The following is a 20,974-nucleotide window of genomic DNA, read 5'->3' as shown; positions in this document are numbered from 1 at the left end:
CGTAGCTATGCTATCTAAAACTACAAAGGCGAAGTATCTCCTGGCCTGTGGTAGGTTTTCAGTACTGGTTTTATCTTTCCCCTGTGTAGAATGTAGAAATGGTTTCCCCCTGACCACATCCTTGCTGTTATTCCTCAGACTACATCTCTTCCAAGTGAAGTGGAAGTGGTAGGGAAGATGCTTATCTGAACAGCTGTGTTGACCTGGAGATTTTCAATATTGTTTACCATTTCATCTTTCCTTTCATTAGATGATCACCTCCAGCTAAACTCTCTCAAACTCCCTGGGTGCTGTGTGTTGAGGTCTGTGATCTGCCTTGTTTCTGAGCACTAATACCCTGGCTCTTTGTGAATGAGGACATGTATTTCACCTGCCTGGATGGTACCTTAGTGATAACAGCAAAACACACGAACTTTGGGTGAACTGCAAGCTGCAAAGTGCACCACGATGCTGCCAAACACTGCGAATGCTAGTGAAACAGCTCCATTTTCACATAACTGCAAAGAAATTGCTTTTTGGTCACCTTCAGTTTGACTTTGTGTGCCCTCATGCAAAGTCTGCACTTCAGAAATACTTGACTTGTGCTGAACAGATTAATTTCTGAAAAGGAAGAATGATGGATTTCCTAACATGTAGAAGGCATTTTAGGATCTGGGTTTTTTTTCTTTCATCAGAATAAGTGACATTTGCCTCGCCAGTACTTTTTTTTATTTTGGGGAATATTGTTCCATTGTGTCTTAATACTGGCAGAGCAACCCAGATCAACCTCTTCCAAATAGTATCTTAGCAGTCTATTTATGAGAAATTAATGTTCGTAGCCAACACTCCACAACCTTTTCAGATGTGGGGCTGTTTGTGCCTTTAATCAGTGTAAGTCTATTTTTACATAAAATGGGTTAAAGTAAAGGTCTTTTTATGGTTTTAATTTTAATCTTTAACTTGAAACTAAATTTGTCTCCAGGACTTTTATGATTTAAGAAAAACACAAGAAGTAACTGACTTTTTAGCAGTGGTTCACTTGCTAAATCCTATGCTGTTAATTTAGTGTGAAAATTACATTTGTGTCATCCAAAAACTATCCAGTATTTATTCTTTTAAAAAGCGTGCTACAGCATAAACAATGACAGATATTCTGATTTTCTTCATCTTCCATCAAATTTAGACATCTGTTTCATGTTCATGCCTGTAATGATTGGATTAGGATACGAACAATATCCAGAGCTAGTGCACATATCGGCCATAAGAAATGTCATAGGCAAATTTCACAGAATTACTTTTATATTTCTTTCTCATTGCTCTTTTCCTTCCTTCCCTGTATTTTTTTTAGTGTTTAAAGTTTTTGGTTTTTGTTTTTTTTTTTTTTAAAGTTCATGAATCAACCACTTCTGATATGTAGGTGGTTTAGTGATTCAGTTTTTGTTATGCATTTTCTAATAAAACACTGATGATTTAGTATTTAAATTTGCCTGCTGATTTTGGATAGTAGTTGTATATTTCTGTAATCTTTTGATGTAGGAATTATTCACAGTATCTAAAACTTCTAGAGTAAGTGTGTGCCTGTATCCTTACAAGATGAAAAAAAGAATGGAGTCAAAAGCAGTTTTGAGGTTTCTGTCATCTTGTATGTAGCAGGATGCCAGTGCTTGTGCATGCTTTACTATAATAAAACTATGCTTGGAATTAAATTGCAATTCATTAATGGAAATAATGTGTACAAGAAAATGTCCATATCATTCCCAACAGCCTGTGCCAAATGCCAGTTAACTATGCATTTAAAACCAGTTTTATCTATAAATATGCTATGTGGATGTCTGTCTTTTGTTTCTTTGGTCAGATTTTCACATAGAAGAAGCTGTGGAGTGGCCTGGGTTAGACCTCAAACTTGGCCAAGTTTCTGGGTTGGCTCTGGATGCTGAAAATAACCTAGTTATCTTCCACAGAGGCGACCATGTTTGGGATGAAAAGTAAGTAGATGTTCTGCCAACTGGCATGCTAGAATGTCAAATTTATGTTTGTATATCTTCTTAAGAAAAGACAAGACAGATTGAAATTCTTTTCCCATTGAAAATTCTGTTCTTTGGCTGAAAGTGCCTTTGGCAGACTCAGAAGGAAGTGGGGACTGACAGTTCAAGATGATGGGGTTACTAGGTCTTCAGACAGTAAGAATGTGTCTCCAAAGAAAAAGAACATAGAACATTAGGTCCTTAAACTTAAAGATTCATTATCCCTACTTCTCTGTGTGTTTTAGTAGGACTAATTAGCCTGGGAGAATGATGGTATGATATAATACTATTAGCACTAGGGTTCATGAAAAGCTAGCTGTTAACATGTATTGTCTCCACTTATGTTTTCATTTGTTTTACTGTTTGCATCCGCTGAACAAAATTAGATTGTTACAAGGCACTCTCTCAAAACAGGCTTTTTTCTATTCAACTGATAAAATTTACTACATTTAGTGTCACTCAAACAAATAGAAGTCCAAATTTTATAATGGACATTTTTGTAGTGTTTATAAAGTAATATACTTCAAAGTATATTATTTTAAGAGAACATTCCAAATAAAATATAGTGTCCTTATTTGTACAGTGTCCTTATGTCTTTGAGCGTAATAATAAGTCCAACTGTTTAGATAGGCACTTTGGAAAAAATTCCATGAAATTGTAACAGAATGCTGGGAGGAAAGTAACAGAAGTCTGTAACAGAATATTATGTACAACTCTTTTTAAATGTGCCTTTTTCATCTTCTAAGCGTCTGTTCTCCATAAGGCTAAAGAGTAGGGGTTTTTTTGAACTCTGATGAATTGACTTTAAGATAACATAGTTTCTGAAGATTAGAAAGGGCAGCTTTCTCAACTTTGTGATAACGAATTATGCTTAGAATACTGTTTTATGAAGCAAAATAAGTTCATTGGGTTTTCAGCTTAATACAGCAGATAAGGCAATTATTTATGTCTCAAACATTACATCAGTGAGCTCTCCAGCTCAGGTATATAAATAGAGTACAAAACTGGGAAGGATGACACTTGCTGCAACTTGAATTACTCAAGCTTCAAGTAAATGTTGATATTGATTGGGGTGTTTTTCATCCTCCTATGCATGAACATAACTGCTGTTCTTCATGTCATTAAAGAAAGATAGAAAAAAATATTTGAAAATAGGCTGGCAGGCGTATTCATTTCTTCTGAAATGCATTTTTTGAGTGTCTGGCAATGGAGGTATACGAACAGCTGGAGTTTGAGACCAAGCAGTATTTGGAGAGTCTATAGATTTTAAACAAAATACAACAAATATAACAGTCCTTAAAGTAAATAGTATGTGAGCATAATGAATCAACCGTATCTATAGGCAGATTGAACTTCAGCTTTCTTATGCTGTAGGTGCAGAAGAACATCAGAGCTCTGGTCTGGACTTTGGAAATCCACATACCTACCAGCTGTGCTGGGTAACACTACAGGTTCACTTAGCTCTGTCCTAAGCAGCAGCCATTGTTCGCACTCTGAGTATTTCTAGCATGCGATTATCAGACTGCCAGAAAAATGCTTTATCTTCTATTTAGTAATGTTGATATGCGCGTCAGTCCTGTATGGGAACTTGCCGTAGTCGGAACAAGGTGAAACTGCTTGGCCTTGTTTATATGATCAGAAGCATTTTGGTCCAGATATGTAACCAAGATGTAAGATGAGCTGCTGTTAACTGAAGCTGGTTATGGGCCTTCCATAAAGATAACTACACGATATATTAATTCATTTTAGAGGGGTTTTGTACACCAGTTTTGTGGGATTTTTTTAATTCCTATGGAGGATGGTAATCAGTACATAGAAAAGCTACTGTTGACAGGAACCCTTTATATCAGGTAGGCTAAAACTTTCTTAGTCCTGTTTGTATACAGTATGTGACTTTAAAACAGTGTATTTGGAAAACATGCCTGTGGTTAAGGTGTTGTTCCGTATCTTCTGGCACAGAGAAGGCACACACAGAGGTGTGCTCAGACAATCAGCCTTTCCTTTTTTATCTTTGGGTACCTAATGGGCATATGAAGTACTCTGGGGACCCTTTCATGGATTGTGCTGAAAAGGAAGGAGTATATGTGTGCTGATTTTTCAGTAAAAAGGAATAAAAAAATAAAGATTTGATAGGTAGTTATTATGACCGTTATGTGGTGGGGGGATATAATACGTTATCAGACTTTTAAGTTAACATTTATCATTATCTGCAAACACACAGTTAATTGAGTATAATATTCTCTCCCATATCATAAACATGATGAATCAATCAAGCACCTGAAAGCCCAGAATTTATTTTCCTGGTTTCAGTGCTTCACCAGCATCATATAGATACAATTAAACAAAAATTATCTTGCTGTTAGGCAATGCACAAATGTTTCCAATGCATTATTAATGTATGCCTTAAAAGCTGGATCTTCATTCAACTAAATACAGCTGGATGTATGGTCTATGCTCTTTTATAAGGCAACTTCAGTCTGCTTTAGAACACAAAAGCAGCTCTGCAGTGACAGGCTGCAGCTTTCCAGTGGCTGTAGCATTCCTTCTGTGCTTGATTCAAAAAGAAAATAAATCCTTTTAAATAAGTCAGGTTCTTCTAACACATTATCTCCTTAATTTCAGAACAGTCTGCTATGTGCAGCATGTACTGTTCAGAATGAAAAAACTACAACTATTCAGCTATATAAGCAATGTGTCAGTTGGAAGATATTTTGCATTTTGTGATGAAAAAACTGCATACTGTTTATGCAATTTGTAGAAGATAAAATAGAGAATATAAACCATGTTCTTGTGGATGCCTTCTTAACAAGCTAGGCAGGTTCATTTAGGCTGAGCAGAGTACCACAACAGTTATGGATATTCATAAAGAATAGTGCTCAAGGTTGTGCCTTCAGGGGTTATGCGATCAGGTGGTCTGTCTGAATTTAATATGTAGCCCACCAGAAGGACATTAGATTGAGCAATAAATTGTATTAGTGTGAATTAGCCATCTGAGAAGTAGAATAGCTGTGAAATTACGGTGGGGTTTGCAATTAGAAGTAGTGACGTATGCAGTTTATTTGTCCTTCAATATCAAACTAATATAAAACTTCGATTTTAGTTGTCCTTCGATATTAAACTGCAGGACCTACTAGAAAACAATGCTGCAGAGCAATGTGGTATACTATAGTAATGTGTCCAGTTACTTTGGGTTTTGGACTTTCTTCTTCTAAGCTAACAGTAGTCGGTATAGTTTGTGTTCTCATTTGTCCTCCTTTATCAGTTGAAGCAAAGGGACATTGATTACTTGGGAAATTGGTCTCAAGTGCTGGGAAGGAAAGAGTGAGTGTGATTCTGTAGCATGCCAGTCTTCCTCCTAGAAAAGGAAATTTGAGAGGGAGAAGGTGCATGGAAAATAATTCACATAGACACATTTCAAAGTTCACTGTGCTTCCTTGGCATAAAATACCATACAATCTCTTACTTACACTGAAAGCACTCAGTTCCCTGAAGTGCTGTATAGTTGTTAACAGGGAATACTTAGAAGGCTGGACAGCACTGGTAGTGAGAATCAAAATCACAGTAAGGAAAGCCAACCATTTATTTTTAAGTTGTCTAGATAGTCAGTTTTCCAGAGATGCAGTCTTGGTTTGTGGTTGGTTGGTTGGTTATTTTTTTGCACACTACCTACTGATACTAAGAGTCTTTTCTGTGATTAGCTGTGCTGATTAATAATAATATTAGTAATAACATAGTTCAGTCTGCCCAGTGTTGGTTATCCCATTCTGGTCATCCATACCTAGAGCAAGTCTTTAAGAGTATTAGGCTCCTTTTTAAATGAAACTGTTTAAAACCAAAGGAGATTGTCATGAATGGTTACCGTCAGTAATGATGAAGAATAAAACAGCACCTACTGAACCATGGTCAAAAAGCAGATACACATCAGTAGGCCATTTTGTGCCTGTATATCTGCATCTCCCTGTGTCTCCCTACAGCATCATGGCAGAGTTTTTAGGAGGACTCAGTAGAGAGTTTTAGTAACTATCACCCTGTGCTTAATCATTCACAGTCATATTAAATAAACACTCATGGATAGTTACCATACATAATGGCAATAGCCAAATATTATTTTTTAATCATAGCCCATGCAGAAACTTAAACACATCCCATTATCGATTTTTCTGGTTATATATGAAGCCAGTATTGCTTTTCCACATTGAAAATTCTAAGCATATAAATATTTAATATTATGCAGAGGAGAGTCTGCTGGGACTGTACAATATAAAGTTTTAATAGCTTCATCCATAGTCTTCTCTGTGACTATAATGTATGTTCTTGTTTACTGAGTTGTATCAACCATAGCTGTATTTCTCTTGGGATTAACAAATGGATTTAAAAATACAAGGTGGGAGCTGGGGGTATTACTCACATTCGCACATTTTTCATCCACAGTGAAACACCATTTTCTAACATTTAGACTTACATTTTGTTCAAAATATTTTACAGTCTATTTACCTTCACTAAAAGCTGAACCTGTATTTCAACAGGTCAGAGTAATAGCCAACTTCCCCAGAGGGGTACAGACAACCGTATTTTTATTCTTTGTTAAGCATATGATATTTTATGCCTAGTAAATGTCTTCTGGACAAGTAATCTTGGTTCTTAACATCTGAATGTTTAAATGTTGCTTATTTTAATGTATTCCACATACCCTTAAAACTGAGTGTGGAGTTGTGGGGTAGAAGAGAAACACATCATATCCAATAGTCTCTTGGCAAGAACTCTCTGAAAAGAGTAAGAACCTTAAGACCTGAATCTTTAGTAAGCTTTAGCAAAATATTAAATTGTGTTTGGGGAAAAAAGAAAAAAAGAAAGGCTAAGATGCACAGACTGGCTTAGACAGTGCAGAGTATACTTGTTTTTACTGTCAATTATGCCCTGGTAAATAGATGTATTTTTACTTAGGCTGCATTATTTGAATTGCCATTTCTGATTTGCCATGGTGAAGAAGATTAGAAAAAGTTTTTGCTTGCTGACTTTAGGATTATCTTAATTGTTGTTATGTTGTTTTGGTGCTCCTTTAGTTTGGAAATCATAACCTCAGTAGGAAATGCAGACACCTAACATGAACTCTTACAATCATACAGTAATGCAATAATTTATTTAAAGAAAAAAAGAAGGCAATAACCCCACACTGGAATTAAACTACAGAATTCGGCTTTAAGTTGCATCTGAACTATTTATCAGTGTAACCTTCTAATGGTAGCTTTCTGTTCCAATATTTTTGTGTAGTTCTTTTGACAACACATTTGTTTATCAACAAAGAGGACTTGGACCAATTGAACAGAACACAATTCTTGTCCTGCATCCAAGTAATGCAAAACTGCTTCATTCCTTGGGCAAAAGCCTGTAAGTTACGTTTGCTTTTATTAATCAAACTAACATTTCTGTGTATTTTACTCCATAAATGTCCCCAAAGCCATCTTCATGTTTTATATTACATCGTGTGACTGTAGTCTCTGAGTTTATTAAATTAATTATTACAAAATCAACAACTAATAAATGTAATTTGCCATGTTTCCATCTGTGTTTTCTCGGAATTCATACAATTTCATCTGCCAGCCAAACAAAAATAGAGAGCTCCTGAGTATTATATGTTGTCTTTAAGATACCAAATACTAGCCTGAGTGAAATTCCAGAGATGAACTGAATTTCATAGTTGAGACTCTCTTGTCAAGAAAATTCTATTCTGTAAAGTTATCTTTTTCATTAAATACTACAAATAGTTAGTATGTACAGTATTTGTTGACCTGTAAATAAAAACTGAAATCTTCACACCTACATCACTCTTCCTGAAAGATGTTTTTAACTTGATTCTTCTACATTTATGCTTGCAGATTTTATTTACCACATGGTTTGAGCATAGATAAAAATGGTAACTACTGGGTCACTGATGTAGCTCTCCATCAGGTACGTTTACATTAGCTTTAATAGTAGGATCATAATATTTTGCCAGAAAATGTTTTGTTTTCCTAGAGGCTTGACACAAATTATTTATCTAGGCCTGTTAAGATAAACATTAAGAATATGCCTACAAAATGCCAACCTGTGTGGCCTTCGTGGAATATAGTTGTGTTGAAATATTTACTAAATAGACATAGTAAAATAGTGGACATTTGGAAATAAAAGTATCTGGTTTAAAATATTGATTCTTTTGAGAAATAACAGATTTTTCTGCTACATCTTTGCTTATCAAGTCTCTATACTTAAATCCAAAATGTGAAACTAACTCAATTTACTGTAAACACAGGAAATTTGTACTTAGGCAGAAATTCCCTAGAATTGAGGCTGTTGAAAAACTAGTAATGGATGTCATAGTCAATATATGCAGATTATGTTTGATACATAAATTTATTTTATACAAAGTAATAGATATTTTCCCATAAACAGTCATCCCTCTCATATTTTACCTTCTATAACAGAAACCCCTTCTCTTTTTCCCTTGACTGAAAAAAAAAAAGGTTCTCAAACTGGGACCAAATGAGAAAGAACCGTTACTGACCTTAGGAGTCGCTTTGCAACCGGGCAGTGACAAAAATCATTTCTGTCAACCAACTGATGTGGCCGTGGATCCAAACACCGGCAGCATTTATGTCTCTGACGGCTACTGTAACAGTCGAATCATTCAGTTCTCTCCAAATGGACTATACCTGATGCAGTGGGGAGAAGGTACAGGTCGGAGCTCTTGGTACTGCCGTTATCATGAACTCATCATGAACCATGAGATTGCTGATGTTATTGTTACTTTTATTTATACGTGTGTGTTAATGAAATACCTTTCAATACCTCAGCTTAGTCACTGCATTCCAATTTTCTCTCTTCTATTCAGTACAGGTACTTGTAGTAGTTATATATTCACTAACGATAAAAAATGGGAATTTGTTAGCATGCTTTCAGTACAAGTATTGGTGTGTCCTATCTAATCAAGAAAATGGCCTGACTTTCACAAAAAAAAACTTCTTTTTTTAAACACTTGAACAATAATATAAGCCTTTACGATTTTTGCAAGATTTATGCCATGATCCCATCCAATTTAATTTTTATGAATAATTACTTTTCTGCCTGGCTCAGATTTATGTATCAAGCATTAAACTACTCCAGATATTGCAGGGAAATAGTGAATTCATAAATGCAGGATTTACAATGATTACCACAATTTACCTATGTAAATGAGTAAAAATGCTAGAAGAAGAGAGCAAACTGGTTTTATTCTCTTCCCAATATTATACTGCATTATGTGACATATTGCTGTTTCTAAGCAAAACAAATAGTGTCAGTGTGTACTTTAACATAAACCTTGATATTTTATTTTGCAGAGACTTCTTTAGGCAGAGACAAACCTGGACAGTTCCATATCCCTCACAGCTTAGCCCTGATCCCTGACTTCAGTCAGCTGTGCGTTGCCGACAGGGAAAATGGTCGAATTCAGTGCTTCAGGTTAGAGACTGGGGAGTTCATAAGAGAGATCAAGCACAAATCATTTGGAAGAGAGTTGTTTGCAGTTTCCTATGTTCCAGGTAATCTTTTTTTCCTGTTCTCCATATTTTAAGTAGTTGCTTTATGCCAGTGTATTGTAGTACAGTGTTACTTCATATGGAGTGCATCGTGTTATCTTAGGACAGATATTTATTCTCCATAAAAGTAGAGCTGATGTGATGGAAAATTTGAGAGCTGCCCTGTTTTCCTGTTTCTGAGATGAGGGAAGCTTGTATATAATCTCTGCTTTTGAGAAATGATTGATTAGACTCCCTAAATGTTATGTCAACAATTGGAAGATCTTGTTTGCTTCTTAGTGACTGCACAGTCCATACTTTGTTAATAATGCTTTAAAATATACATTTCAAGCTTCATTAAAGAAAGAAAAATAAAAAGGTTTCAAATTATCAAGAAAAGTTTTGGATTTCATAAAAACAACTTTAACAGTTTGAAAAATTTGTTGGTTTTAATATCACAATTTGGCTAACAATTACTGTAATAAGTTTTGGAGTTAGATTTTTAATACTGACACTGAAAGTAATGTAAACATCCAAAGAACTGGACAAGCAATTTTGGCATGTCAGGCTGACTGTGTAGTTAGTATGAAATTTAGTATCAGGGTTATCTCTCTTACATCTGCCAAGAACCCAAGAAATGCTGTACTGGATGAGATACTTGTTACCTATAGATCTGACAGTGGCAGCACCAGAGGCATTCTAAGGAGAATGTGTAAGACTGGCTGCATTCTGCGATCCATTCCTCTCCTGCTCCTCGTGGATCCACAAACATTTTATTTAAGGGTGTTCAGAGGTAGCTCCTGATCTTTTCTTCATAATATCTTCCTATAGACCTATTGCCCATGAGTTTTCCTAATACCACTATGAACTGGCTTGTACTGTCTGCCCCCTTGATCCTGCAGTTACCGGCTCCAGAAGTTCGCTACCCGCTTTATTTTTTTAATTTAAAAAAGCGATTCAGGTTCACTGAGTGATTCTAAGTCTCAGCATTTTGGGAGTTGGTGAAAAACACTTGCCACATCTGTTGCCTCTTAGCTTCTCCTCTCCAAACCAAAGAACTCCAGCCACCTTCATCTCTCCCTGTAAGACATTAAATTGTGCAGCCCATTGAGTATTGTAGTTGCCTTGCTCTTCTAACATCTTTATTAGGACTTTCTTGAGAGGCAGAATAATCCAGTATCAAGACTTTCTCAATATCCTCAAGTTTTTGACTACTCTGCAGAATTCAGTACCTTCCTCAGACTGGGAGATGTCACTGTTCTCCCCATTTTTCAGGTCATTGATGAAGACTATTGACTGAAATTGTTTGTCTGCAATCCCTGCAGGATTGCGCTACTCAGACTTCTCCATCCTGAAAAATTATAAGCTCTGCCCTTAAGATCTGTTCTTTGCTTCCTGTTCATTAATGGGTCTTTCATTCAGCCCTGTGATAACTCAAATTCTGTAATAGCTTCTGATGCACAACCTTGTCAAAGGTTTTCTGAAAGACCAAGCATGTCTACAGAATCTCCTTTCACTGTATGCTTTTTCTCCCCATTGAGAGGTGAGGCACAATTTCCCCTTAAAGAAAGACATACCAACTTGTTTCCAACAGTCCACATGAGTAAATGTCTTATTATTCATTGTGGTTTCTACCATCTTACCAGGGATGGAGGCCAGAATAGTTGATGTATACTTCCCCAGGCACCATTTTGAGCCCTTCTTGTAGGAGGGCATTACTTTGGCAGTCTGCTGGTCTTCTGGAGGAGTGGCTGTTTGCCGCGCTAGGTTATTCCAGCTTGGCCTGAAGTCTGTAATTTCTCATTTGACTTCCTTCTGAACTTGAGTGAATGCTATCCAAACCTGGTGAATTATTAACCTCCAACTTGTCTAACATCTTTTGCATATCTGCTTCCAGTTGAACTGGCGCCTCTGACCTATTAGCTACAAAAAAATTTTCAGAATCTCCCCAACACACTCAACAGAAAAAAATAACAAAACCTGAGCTTCTCTGCCACGGTCCCCTCATCAACCTGAGTTGCTCTTTCACACCTTTTCCTCTTGTGGTCCCACTGATTCCCTAGCTGGCTTTCCGCTTTTGATGCATTTAAAGAACATTCCATTATCCCATCAAGCATCCTTATCAAAGCATTCTTCAGATACTTTTTTTTTTTTTTTAATGCTTTCAAGTTCTTTTTTTACATTTAACCTATCTGTAATCTATTGCTTGGCTTGTTCTTCTCCTTTGAACAAAATGTGCATCTTTTATATGCCAAGCTTTCACCTGCAATACCTTGATTAACTTTCCTCTTCTGATTTATTTTCCTATTGAGTTGACAGACATTTCAGTCTGTCTCTCTTTTTCTCTCAGCCATGCTTTTTTTCATCTATACTATTCCAGTTCATCTTGACTATAGTTTGTTATATGTGTGTTGTTAAAGCAAATCTGGTGTTGTTGCAGGTCTCCTCTTTGCAGTTAATGGAATGCCTTACCCTGGAGAGGCAGAACCAGTACAAGGATTTGTGATGAACTTCTCTACTGGAGAAATAACTGATACTTTTATTCCACTTAGAAAGGTAGAGTATTGGACAAAGTGCCTGGTGCCTATAATTATATATATGAAAACGTTGGTAGCATCCTACTTCTCCAACTTTCAGAAAGAAGCCATCATAGGAAATAAGATATTTTATAAAGTAGGGTATTGAAAGGGAATTCTTTATCATATTAACTGAGTAAGACACTAGAATTTCAGGCCTTAATTGCTACATGTGGTACATACTTGAAAAGTATACTATCCTCAAGGTGATTCTTACAGATAATACCTTCATTCAGAATGTTTACTTCATTGCCATCGGACAGTTCTTAAAAGCTAATTTAAGAGAAGAATGAATGGCTTGATGTATTAATATGTTTAGATGATAACTAATTGACAAAAAGTAGAGTGTATTCCTAAGCAGAAATAATATTCAACTGTATGGTTACGTCCCTTCTTTACAGAAGGTTAGTTTGGAAGCTAAGGCTAAATGTCATTCATACAAAATCGTACATTAAAAATTGTGGTTATTAAAAAAAAAATAATTCCATAGATTGCCTTAGACTAAAGAATGAATTTGAAGATTCATGTTTCTGGGTTACACATATATTCTGTTATTTGCAGTTGAGTTTTAAATTATATTACAGAGAGGGTTTTATTCCCGAGTATAGCAAATAGCTGTGTTGCATACAAACTCTGACAAAAACTAAATATGGGGGCTTGAGACCAAGATTCATGATTTTTTAAATATATATTTCATAGGATGAAATTGAATGCAAAAATATAGATATCATTATTATAAATATTATAAATTCATAGATATTATAAATACTATAAATATAAAAAATATTTAGGTTGAATACTTTGAATAATCTCCACGTTGTTATTCTTGGAGAAGGCAAACATACCATAGAAATTTAATTCCTCTCCCCTGACTCCTGTTAGGCCTTCACACCATCAGCTACTGCTTTTTCCAGTCTAAGGACTGAATATGACCAGTCTCAAGTCTAGGCATTAAGGAGACCTCATGAACATGTAGACACTAAAGAATAAGCTGTGACTGCTTATCTTCACAGAGCTTTGAGATGCCACATGACATTGTTGCTTCAGAAGATAAAACAGTATTTGTTGGAGATGTTCATGCCAAAGCAGTGTGGAAGTTTGCATCCACAGAAAGTACGTTCTTTTTGTTCTTAATGTCATAACTTCACATTCTGTCTCTTCAAGTCAGTACCACTTAACTGGTACCACTGGCCAAAAGCTTGTTGGCTTAATGACAATGATTTAAGTACCCTACAAGCTCTGCCTGCAGAATTTGTGTGCTACGGATCTGTTAGCATTGCTGTATGCCCTATCAAACAAATGTCCCGAGTGCATGAGTTTCTCACAGGAGGAATCAAAATGCATTTGCCTTGTGGTATATCTGTCCCTTGTCATGTCACTACCTACTTAAACAATAGCATGATTTTTCAGCATTTTAGTAATTTTAATGTATCATTTGCTGAGAAGTCAACTGCTTCCTTTTGAGGTTATCATACAGGAAACTCCCAGGGGCTGAAGTAAAAACACAAGTCAACTTATAATTTATATTCATTTCATTGGGGTCTTTATCGTTAGAAAATGAATAATTTGAACTCCTATTTCCGTGATATGGAAACACTTCCCAGTTCTAATCTAGTAACACCCAAGGCAAGCAGCCTGACTTCAGCAAGAGGGACCTGATTAGTCAGACATCAATTTAGTAGGATTCAAAGAGAGTTTAGATGTTTTACAGGAATAAAAATATAATCCACTGTTACATTATACTGATAAAAAATGTATGAGAGAGATAAAGCTCAGGCCTCAGGGTGTTAGTCAACCAGTAAGACTCTGCTGTTATAAATGAACTTCTGACTAAGCTAGTTATTCCTCATTTGTCCAGTTGTAATTCATGGATTTTCCTTTGGGGCATCTGGTATCAGCTGCTCTTAGTAACAGCAGACTGGACCACATAAATTGTAATTCTGACTGGATATGACTTTTTGGGCATACAGTAACCTGAACAAGAAAAATTCTGGGCTTTTATTTAAAGAAACACTAGAATAAAATAATAACAGAATTATTCATCACCTGCAGGTGGAGGAAAGTCCTTGTATATAACTTTCTTTCTAGCTTTATCTGCAATATGAAAGTGCAGTAGCTAATGAGCCCTGGTTCAGTCAGCCTTTAATCCACTGTGATTTTGATTATAATGAACATTTTTATTTTTGTTGGACTCCCTTGAAGCTTTACATGTGCCCATAAAATCTCTCTGTGGCATAAGAGTTACTTATTGCAAACACCTTCCATGGATCAAGCTCTTTCTTATTTCCATGGCCTTGTGAGCTGTTTAATCATTTATATTGACTCTCCTTGGTGAAGCTGACGGGATTGTTTACTGTAGGATTGTACTGAACATTTGAGAAAGCTAGCAGAGAAATGTCACTGTCTTTCTGAAATGTCAGTTGTCCTGAAGAATAATTTTGTTTTACAGAAATGGAACATCGGTCAGTTAAAAAGGCTGGTATTGAGGTACAGGAAATAAAAGGTTAGTCTGATTCATAATGGAAATGAAGAAACCACTATTTTCACATAGATTAGGAACAGGCTTCTGCCAAGTTGGAGGCAAGAACGCTATCTAGTTTGACTGTTACTTTTCACCATCATTTCATACAGATAAAATGAGCAGTGTTACTTAGTAGAGGCTATTTTGCAGCAAATCCAAACATATCATTTTCAGTGATGACAAGTGCTTCACAGACACTAAGGTAAAAACTTAACTAGTGAATTAATTCTGTACCACCATCTGGTATGGTGCTGATTGGTATCTGTGTCAGCTCCCTTTAGATGCAGAAATAGCTCTGAAATGTAACTGTGATATACACACACACACCCCAGCACCCTTCCCTCTGTTTTACAACCCTCAACCAAAAAAACTTAAAATGGCAAATGGTTCATCTTTCTGCATAGTCTTTGAATACACAGCCTTGCCAGTCATACCATATGGCAAAAAACCCAAATTTTTCTATTTATATTTATTTCCCTAGGTTTACTGCCTTTTTTTTCCTTATCTTCATGAAAATGACAAGAAAAAGGAAAACAAAAGCAAAATAAAAACATGTAAAAACTTACTATAAGGAGATAAAGAAATACATGTAGAAATCAAAGGGGTGAAATAGCAGTTTCGAAAGATGAGAAGTAGTTTTAACTATTTGTATCATTATGTATGTCCTTTATGTTGAAAAGGAAAAGTTCATTTCCCTCTCAGAAAAACATTACCAGTCTGCTTATATTCACACATTCGTAAATGTTTTTCTTTGGTTGAATCAGAGCGTGATTTGCTTTAGCCGTGTATATGCAGACAGAGGAGAATACCAACAGATCCCAACTGGCAGTTCCAAACATATAGAACAAAGTAGAATAAAGGAGGCTGAGATTATAAAACAATTAAATCCTTATTGTCAGAATAGTTATCCTTCTGTTTTCTCTCTATTGGTACATCAGCCTTACTGAGACACTCAGAAGTGAAGCGTTCACAATACAGCATTCATAGTAGAACAAATCTAGAGATACATTAAGAATGCATTTTGGCTTCTTTAGGAAGATAGCTAGCTGACAGTCCTAATGCTATAGAGAAAACCGCAATAGTACCACCAGGAGCAGTTCTTAAGTAACAAACTCTAAAACATTTAGGGTACCTGTACTGAAATTAACATCTTTCAACTCCACTTGAAGAAAACAGGTAGCCAATGTACGTTGTGCCATCCTCTGCTAAATAAATGGGCAGGAGTGGCATGTGTTGTCACAACCTCCTTGTGGCAGGCTGTTACTATTGTGCTGCTGTGAAGTGGGGGACTGTGGAGATGTAGCAGTTCTCTTGTGTGCAGAACAGTAGTTTTGCTCAGAGGTGGAAAAGACAGTGGAGGAAAGGTGCTCTTGGCTGTAACTACTACTTGAACAGACAGCACTGTAATTGTTATCACTGTATTAGTGTGTTCAGTGTAAACTGAAGCATTTCTTTCAGAACAAAGCATCATTTTAAGTTTGATACAGAATCAAAACAGAGTTGATTCAGAGTGTGTTCCTGACACAGCTACTTAAGAGATGCAGCTGTCGTGGTTTAAGCCCAGCCAGTAACTCAGAATCATGCAGCCCCTTGCTCACTTCCTCATCTTTTCCTCCTCCTGCAGGGATGGGGAGGAGAATCAAAAGAATGTAACTCCTACAGGTTGAGATAAGAACAGTCCAGTAACTAAGGTGTAACACAAACCACTACTGCTATCACCAATAATAATAATGATAAGGGAAATAACAAAGGAAGAGAATATAAAACTAAAAGGAGAAAGGAAAAAAACAATAAGCACAAGTGATGGACAATACAATTGCTCATCAACTGCCAAACGATATCCAGCCCGACCCGAGCAGCAATCTGGGCCTTCCGGGTAGCTCCACCCAGTTTACATACTGGTTATGACGTGCTGTGGCATGGAATACACCTTTGGCTAGGTCAGGTCAGGTGTCCTGTCTCTGCTTCCTTTCGGCTTCCCGCGCCCCTTCTCACTGGCAGAGCATGAGATTCAGAAAGTCCTTGGTCGGGGTAAACATTACTTAGCAACAACTAAAACCCTGGTGTGTTATTAGCATTGTTCTCAGACTAAAGCCAAAACACAGCACCATAACAGCTGCTAGGAAGCAGAAAAATAACTGTTAAAGCCAAACACAGGACAGCAGTTAAATCAGACTTTAAAACATATAGCTAGACATATTTACTCATTAAGTTAGCACAAAGCATGTGAGTCTTTATGCACATACAAAACAGCATAGAGGATTTTATTGGAATTGGTTTTCTCCTTGTAGGTGGAGAGGTAATAAACTAGTCAGGAATGTTTAGGTGCAGTTTTCAAAAGTTCTCCAGACTTTCAGAGTCAAAGTTCTCTCATGGGGGTTTGGAAAATATAACACTTTGTCACAAGTTTTATTAAAAAGAACTTTAAATGCATTCCTTTAAATGCATTCCATTTTTATGATAATACATAATATACTGGATTTCTACATTACCTGTGGAAGTGTTATTATCAGAATGAGATATTTGACATTACATCACACACCTACTTGCAAAAATAGAACTTCTGGGGATTTTCCTGTCTTTTAAATCATAGATAGTTTTTAAGAATAAACTCTCCCTGACACCTCTCCTTTCCCCATTGAGAAAAAGGAAGAGCATCTTTGCTAGTGAGTGATATCATTCAGACTCTCTCTGCCTTACTTTGGGATAACATCAGCAAGAGCTAAAAATGTCTCCATAAGTGTTTTTCCTTTGTGTCCTTGTTACTCCTTGTTATACACTTCAGGTATACTAGCTTGTTCTTTAATGCCTTGTTCTGTTGCTTGATGCAAATGGATTACATGCTGAAATTGTCTTCTCTTTAAAGAATCAGGAACGATTGTAGAAGGCAGATTGAAAAACAACCCAGAATCAACGGACCCTGTAAAGAAGCAGGAAAAACAACATTTAGTCCAGCAACACACCAGCACTGGAATTTCATTTGTTCTTATTACAACTCTTCTAATTATCCCTGTTGTTGTTCTGCTGGCAATTTTATTATTTATTCGGTGGAGGAAGACAACTGTCTATAGAGGTAACTGTGAGTAACTCTAGAGAACAGGCTTTTATTATTGCAGTTCAAAACGTTGCTGAATACTGAGGTGTGAGGGTATGAAGAGAGAGGCTCACTGTCCCTTTACCCTTCTGAACAGTTACAGCAGTGACACTGCATGCAAATCAGTGTGCACACAGCAACTGCAGCCTTTAACATTACATCTCTAGCCACCACCTTTTCAGAACATGTATCTAAAACGTTAATTGGTGTTGAGCCAAAAATTTGTCTCAGAAATAAATAGAATATATTCATGTTATAAAATTTATGTCTAGAGTACATAAATTTTAAACTTTTGAGCATAGTTTGATTTTCAGTTTGGGATCTTTAAATTTTTGAGAACAAAGGACTCTAAAAGTATATGCAAAAAGCAAACAGATAACATTTACAAGGCATTATATATTATTGTTGTTCATTACTACCTTGTGCATTTTGTGAGTCAGATACCATAACAGACCTCTACCCATTGCTGTGAGAGCTTTAATTGGTGCTTACAATGCTATGTAAATTTGCTGCTATTCACATTTCGTAGTAAATTTTTTTTGAGAAAATGGTAGACTAAAGTAGGAGTTCGATCATGATACTTTGTATTGCATAAATAGCTTTATCAAGATACTCTCATCAAGAAAAGAAAAGCTACATGCAATAGATAAATAAAATAGTTCTGCTACTGTCTAGGACATACAATGGCAGATTAGGTAATTCAAGATCTTCTGTTGCTGTGCAGCTGAATTGGATGTATTTTATTTGAAGATTTCAAATAAAAGCTTCCTAACTTCTTTGTGTTCAAACAAGTTTAGCACATTAGATATGCTAACACTCTAGACTACTGCAGTACTGCCATTAATGGATATGATCTATAATAGCATATTTGGATTCCAGTTGGATTCAAGCAGTGTTTGAATTTACTGTGTCAAGGAGCATGATACAGTTATGCTATTAAAAGTAACTTCTTGCACAGGTTTATGGAAACTACGTAGTATATAAGAAAAGACAGATAGGTCATGGGACTCTTTTTTTTTTTTTAAAGGATGGGAAGAGGTACCAGGGAGGAAGATAGATGCAGTGTGTGAAGGGGTAGAGAAAGTTCCTCCAAAATACCTGAAGAAATTCACTGTCTTCCATAAAAAGTCTTTTTTCAAGGGAAACGATACAATTTCGAATGTCAAGCTGCAGTTTGCAGTGTGCTGCAGTGTAGTTGTGTACATTATAAATAGCAAGGTTATTGTCCTTCCTGTAAACTCTTCACAGTAACATGAGTGAACAGTTGAGGGAATTAAATTCTCAGAAATATCTTGCATGTGAATCTTATTAATGGTTGAATTGGCATACACTGTACATCCGTGGTATAGTGATTCTGTTAGGAATTATAATTTCACCTTAATCAAGAAACGGGAAAGTATCAGTTTTGCTTGTTAGAGCTGCTGATCAATTTGTTGAATATCTGTGCTTTGTATCCCAGATAATTATTTAATTATATTTAATTTTGTGGGTTTATATTTCATATTTCATTTATATTTAATCGTATAATATGATTTTTTTTAGCTTATTTTTGAAATCTACTTTGTTTTTCAGGTGATGGAGAACACAAACTTGATTCAAGTTCAGGAAGAATTTTAGGCAGAGTTAGAGGTGAGTCTTGAGTCATTCAGGATTTTTAAGAACAATAAGTGGAGGCTTTTTTTCTATCCACTTCTAGTTGAATAACAGATTTGATGGAACATTCTCAGGGAAAGGACTGGGGGCAAACCTCAGGTGTTTTGTGGAAATGTATTCTATGACACCTTTCATCCATCATTATCTGCCCACTGAAGAGGATGTGTCACTACCAGTGGCAGAGCGGTACCTGTTATAATGGGTTATCTAAATCTGGTGAAGGAAATTAAGCACTTTGAGATGAAAGGCAAACTTGGGCACACAAGTAGGCTACATAATGACTTAGTGAAACAACAGATGCTGTTAAAACTTCTACTTCAAAAATTAATTTCCTTTCTCATTCATAATCTCTGCGGCTAATGTGCTGATCTTTAAAAACAATTTCTGTAAGGACACGTAAAATAGTCTCCATTATCCTGGTGAATCAGTAGATAGATTTTTATTCCACCATAGAGTAAAGTAAACCTTACAACAAACCTTTCCTTTCCACAGGGAAAGGCAGTGGTGGCCTTAACCTTGGGAACTTTTTTGCAAGTCACAAGAGCTACAGTCGAAAAGGTTTTGACCGAGTGAGCACTGAAGGCAGTGATCAAGAAAAAGATGAAGATGAAGGCACAGATTCAGAGGAAGAGTGTTCAGCACCTCCAACTCCACCAGCACCTTCATCCTTCTGAAACCAGCCTTTAAGTTCTCCATTATACGATCCAACCCAAAAAGTCATATTCCTTTTCCCTTAAGCACGTTTAAGATTTTGTGTATTTAATTGTAAACTGTACTAGTCTATGTGGGGCTGTACACTGGTTCCTTTAGTTTTTGTTCGGTTTTAGTTCTGTTTTTTAGGCAGAGGAGTGTAGGAAAGTTCTGTATCAGTGCTGTTGTTTTTTATGTGAGCATCTTAATACGGACAAGTCTTCTAATTGCAGCACTGATTTAAAGCAGTAGTATTTTCTCATTTTAAACTGGGGATCTTGTAAATAAGTCATACTATCTACTTCAGCAAAATACTTTTCCTGTAACTATTCAGTTGCCAATTTCTGTTTTGTGCCTTTCCTCTTCAATGTCCTTAACCTGTTGCAGTACAGAGAAAATACAGTGCCACAAGAAAATAAAGCTGCTAAATCTTCTTCTATTTTTTTAAAATCACTAACATTATATTGCATTGAAGGAAAGAAAAAAGTCTCTATTTAATTTTTTTTCTTCTTCCAAACTTGATGTGTTTCTGGGATGTCTTATTTTTAGATGGTATCACTGTTAGAACACTATTTTCAGAAGCTGAATGTAATTTGTGTAATAAAGTATTTGCAAAGCATTAGCTGTTGGAGTGCACTTTGGAATTTTTGCATATTTCAGGTGGTTTTATATCACTTTTGTAAAAATACACAGGCCACTTAATGCAGTAAAAAATTCAATGCCTTCTAACAGAAAAAGAGAAAAAAAAAGAAGAGCTATTTTGTACAGAAGCTGGAAAAATATTTTGCTATGTCACAAGGTTTTCTTTTTAAAGACTAATAATTTACATACATGTACAAAGTCAAGCTTAAAGAGGACTTTTACTTGTATAATAAAACTGCAGAGTATTTACCTTAATAAAACCT

At 36.0% G+C, this 20,974-nt stretch overlaps 1 protein-coding gene across 6 annotated transcripts in view; it reads left to right on the top strand.

The window, feature by feature from the left end:
* The window catches only part of PAM (peptidylglycine alpha-amidating monooxygenase), a 66,061-nt gene extending 45,370 nt beyond the window's left edge, over positions 1-20,691 (top strand). For 3 of the 6 annotated variants that reach the window (XM_057414806.1, XM_057414804.1, XM_057414802.1), the window contains 11 exons: positions 1,835-1,964; positions 7,275-7,391; positions 7,880-7,952; positions 8,504-8,717; positions 9,359-9,559; positions 11,976-12,091; positions 13,125-13,224; positions 14,561-14,614; positions 17,499-17,705; positions 19,299-19,355; positions 19,872-20,691. In XM_057414806.1, coding sequence (XP_057270789.1) covers positions 1,835-1,964; positions 7,275-7,391; positions 7,880-7,952; positions 8,504-8,717; positions 9,359-9,559; positions 11,976-12,091; positions 13,125-13,224; positions 14,561-14,614; positions 17,499-17,705; positions 19,299-19,355; positions 19,872-20,053 — 1,451 coding nt within the window. In that variant the 3' untranslated portion in view covers positions 20,054-20,691. The remainder of the gene's footprint in view (positions 1-1,834; positions 1,965-7,274; positions 7,392-7,879; positions 7,953-8,503; positions 8,718-9,358; positions 9,560-11,975; positions 12,092-13,124; positions 13,225-14,560; positions 14,615-17,498; positions 17,706-19,298; positions 19,356-19,871) is intronic. The other 3 variants (XM_057414807.1, XM_057414803.1, XM_057414805.1) reach the window with 2 other exon arrangements.
* The last annotated feature ends 283 nt before the right edge of the window (positions 20,692-20,974 follow it).

The sequence above is a fragment of the Pezoporus wallicus genome, unplaced genomic scaffold (genome assembly GCF_028554395.1).
Source record: "Pezoporus wallicus isolate ANWC-B61680 ecotype Strahan unplaced genomic scaffold, APGP_CSIRO_Pwel_v1 contig_7673, whole genome shotgun sequence".
NCBI lineage: Eukaryota > Metazoa > Chordata > Aves > Psittaciformes > Psittacidae > Pezoporus > Pezoporus wallicus.
The sequence above is the reverse complement of the archived record's forward strand: the minus strand, read 5'-3'. Positions and strand labels throughout refer to the sequence as shown.